Below are 3,921 nucleotides of genomic sequence, written 5' to 3' on the forward strand. Positions count from 1 at the left end.
GTCCATTGAGCTGTATTATAAAAGATGTGAGTGCATTAAGAAGGCCAGTCTGGGTAAAGCATGCTGGACTCTGCTGCTGCTGGCCAGTTAATGATAGAAATGCAGTCCTGATCTATTACGTCTACACTGTAAAACCTGACCAGTTAAGTTAACTCAAATGATTTGGGGAAACCGATTGCACCAATTGATTCAAGTTTTATAACTTAAACAGTTTTGGATTATTTAAGTACTTTATTAGAGTCCCAAGAACCCAAAGCAAATATGATAATGTAACTCAAATGCATTATGTTTATTTACTCATTGTTTTTAGTATGTTTTAACTTAAACCATTAAATTTGTTGTACTAAGATGCTGTATTTATTCAAACTTATTTAAAGTGTTACATGCTCATATTCAAATTAAGTTAAATTAACTTAAATAGTTGTATTTAAACAACTTAATCCATTTGGGGAAACCGATTGCACCAAATGGTTCAAGTACTATTAACACAAAACCAAGCTATTGTTCTTTCCATTCAGTTTTTATTAACTTTAACTGCAGAGAAAATACAGAATGAATACAACCATACTTTGAGTCATAACCTATGACTGCTAAAGCCATTATCAAACAAACAAATAATTAGGCATTTTAAAACTTGCGCTTTTAGGGAATTTTGAATGTTTTTTGTAGCATTTTGAAAATCAATTAAATATACAAAACACACATTTAGGTGTACATCATATAAAAAACAATAGTCTAGAGGCAATTAGAGCCATAACAATCACAATTTTAAGTAACATTTAGTATAATAATGAAATCAGATGCACTACAGCAATGCAACTATAGAAAACAGCTGAACTAACAAAAAATATTCTCAAAGGTATTTGTGGCTTCTCAACAGTTTTGCCCAGACCTCGAGTCAAGTGAACTGGCACTCATCACACAATTAAAAAATAAAGCTTGAAAGTATACTGTACATATTGACTAATTATCAGTTATCTTCCAAAAGATTTCCATGTAACTAAAAGGTGTTTTTAGAAATAAGCTTAAGATTACACACTATGTAAAGATTTTTTTCAATCACAAACAAAACGTCAAATATGGATTGTCTCCTTATTCTTAGCTTTCTCCACATTGCTTTTTAGAAAGCTAATTACCCTGAACAAATAAAACTATTGAAGCCATTCACAGATAACTGAAAAAGCACGACTATACTGACAGTGAAAAACAAACATCATCTACACAAGCTCATTTTTTAGTGTCTGCAATTTTGGTTTTAGTTGCTTTCTCTCATCGTCTAGCTTCAGCAACACTACTTGAATGAACTCAAAAAAGCCAGTACACTTCTCAGGATAGCTCAGATGCAGAGCATAGATTAGCCCAAACAAACACACCAGGGCATCAGTCCATGAGTGATGAGTCATAACAACCTGATCTTCAAGTACTATGAACACTTGGCGTGGTGAGAAAGGAACTCCTCCAGGCACCTCCTCTTCATCGACATCAGCAACCAGAGCAATTGTGGCTTCATAGAACTCAATTTCCTCCTATAATACACAGTGCACAATTATTCATCTGTAATACCTCTGTTAAAAGTATAAATACAAATGGTCAGGCACCTTTCTTCAGTTTTTCAAATTCTATATATCATAACATGTTTTAAATTGACAGTGAAGGTTCATTTTTCATTCATCCAGTCAAATCAAGGATGAAAGAAGTTTATAAGTCATTCAACTTCACGTCTTCAACTTTCAACCCAAGTCCAGATGACTTATAAACTCCTTTCAACCTTTTTTAAATTCAAATGTGCAAATTATTGTAATACCCAAGTACCTTGCATGTTTTGAAAATCTCTGAAGAATCCTCCTTGAGGTACATTGGTAGGCCGGCCAGAGCTGCTGTTCTAGTTGCATAGATGTCGTTTTTGTCCTAAAAAAAAAAAAAAAAAAAAAAAAAAAAAATATATATATATATATATATATATATAAAAAACACCCAGCACGCCCCTGCGGGCGGTTTATCCTTCAAGCTCGGGTCCTCTACCAGAGGCCTGGGAGCTTGAGGGTCCTGCGCAGTATCTTAGCTGTTCCCAGGACTGCACTCTTCTGGACAGAGATCTCCGATGTTGTTCCTGGGATCTGCTGGAGCCACTCGCCTAGCTTGGGAGTCACCGCACCTAGTGCTCCGATTACCACGGGGACCACCGTTACCTTCACCCTCCACATCCTCTCGAGCTCTTCTCTGAGCCCTTGGTATTTCTCCAGCTTCTCGTGTTCCTTCTTCCTGATATTGCTGTCATTCGGAACCGCTACATCGATCACTACGGCCATCTTCTTCTGTTTGTCTACCACCACTATGTCCGGTTGGTTAGCCACCACCATTTTGTCCGTCTGTATCTGGAAGTCCCACAGGATCTTAGCTCGGTCATTCTCCACCACCCTTGGGGGCATCTCCCATTTTGACCTCAGGACTTCCAGGTTATACTCGGCACAGATGTTCCTGTACACTATGCCGGCCACTTGGTTATGGCGTTCCATGTATGCCTTGCCTGCTAGCATCTTGCACCCTGCTGTTATGTGCTGGATTGTCTCTGGGGCATCTTTACACAGCCTGCACCTGGGGTCTTGCCTGGTGTGATAGACCCCAGCCTCTATGGATCTTGTGCTCAGAGCTTGTTCTTGTGCTGCCATGATTAGTGCCTCTGTGCTGTCTTTCAGTCCAGCTTTGTCCAGCCACTGGTAGGATTTCTGGATATCAGCCACCTCCTCTATCTGCCGGTGGTACATACCGTGCAGGGGCCTGTCCTTCCATGATGGTTCCTCGTCTCCCTCCTCTTTCTTGGGTTTCTGCTGCCTGAGGTATTCACTGAGCACTCGGTCAGTTGGGGCCATCTTCCTAATGTATTCTTGGATGTTCGTTGTCTCATCCTGGACTGTGGTGCTGACACTCACCAGTCCCCGGCCCCCTTCCTTCCGCTTAGCGTACAGCCTCAGGGTGCTGGATTTGGGGTGAAACCCTCCATGCATATATATATATATATATATATATATATATATATATATATATATATATATATATATATATATATATATAAACATAGCAATGGCAACTGCCAAGCAAGCAGAATAATAATTAGTATTTTTAAATACCTGTTTTCCATATGCCAACAAAAGCTGCTCCATCCTTTCACCGACCCGTCCAGTTTTCCTCTTTTTGTAAAGTCCAATCAGCTGAGGAGCATAATCATCCAGTGCAGCATAAAACACATGTGGCAGATTCTGATTGGTGATCCGATGAAATTCAAAGTAGAGCTGAGGAGAATTCCAAAAATATTATAAGCAAAACACAGCATACTATATGAACAGCAAATGTTATATATGTAGTTGTACTTACCTGTGTCTCATGAAAGAGTGCTGGCCATCTGTCCTTGAGCTCTGATACAGGAGGAGAAGTGGTGACAATCTCTTCACGCCGGAGGGCAAAAGTGGGCATCATATGCTGATGAATGAGAGGGATGTCTCTTTCTGCTGAGGTCTTCTTGAACTCCTCTACCATCTCAAGTCTTCTGGTTTCCAGAGACTCCCTTGTTTCTCCAGAAGGATAAGAAGGAAGGAAGTTGACCTCACCTCTCCTAGGTCTTTTAATATTGGCCCTTAGTGAAGCTCCATCTGGGTTTGTTCTGCTGCGCTTTCCAGCATTCACAGCAACATCCATGATGCCAGCTTTAGCCAACTTCTTTCTTTGGTTTCCCATTTTATATCTCAGGCTATTCTTCCACCCTTCCCACCCAGTGTCAGAATTCCTCTCTTTCAGACAGGGATGTTTTCTAACTAAAGCTTCTGCAGCCTTGCCAATTTGTGTTGTACTAGGGTATGCTTTTAGTTTGTAGATTTCTTCCCCCATTGTCTCAAGTATGTTGTGTTTTTGATCTCGTGTCAGCGT

At 39.9% G+C, this 3,921-nt stretch overlaps 1 protein-coding gene across 1 annotated transcript; it reads right to left on the reverse strand.

The window, feature by feature from the left end:
• Window positions 1–1,217: 1,217 nt before the first annotated feature.
• LOC146633371 (uncharacterized) lies at window positions 1,218–3,921 on the reverse strand. The gene is made up of 4 exons (XM_085352197.1): window positions 3,373–3,921; window positions 3,129–3,290; window positions 1,813–1,908; window positions 1,218–1,526 (listed from the first exon to the last, which is right to left on the reverse strand). Exons 1-4 carry the CDS (start codon window positions 3,880–3,882, stop codon window positions 1,218–1,220), a joined length of 1,077 nt encoding a protein of 358 aa, XP_085208323.1. The 5' UTR covers window positions 3,883–3,921.

The sequence above is a fragment of the Diplotaxodon limnothrissa genome, linkage group LG4 (genome assembly GCF_057381915.1).
Source record: "Diplotaxodon limnothrissa isolate DT_005_m linkage group LG4, D_limnothrissa_male_GT1.1, whole genome shotgun sequence".
In the NCBI taxonomy this organism is placed as follows: Eukaryota; Metazoa; Chordata; class Actinopteri; order Cichliformes; family Cichlidae; genus Diplotaxodon; species Diplotaxodon limnothrissa.

What these genes read in the sequence shown, in the direction of transcription:
- LOC146633371 (XM_085352197.1), bottom strand. Translation starts at nt 3,882, where the DNA reads ATGGGGGAAGAAATCTACAAACTAAAAGCATACCCTAGTACAACACAA. An exon ending in CACTCTTTCATGAGACACAG is followed by an intron (nt 3,291 to 3,372) that starts GTAAGTACAACT and finishes AATTCTCCTCAG; the next exon opens with CTCTACTTTGAATTTCATCG. An exon ending in AGATTTTCAAAACATGCAAG is followed by an intron (nt 1,527 to 1,812) that starts GTACTTGGGTAT and finishes TGTGTATTATAG; the next exon opens with GAGGAAATTGAGTTCTATGA.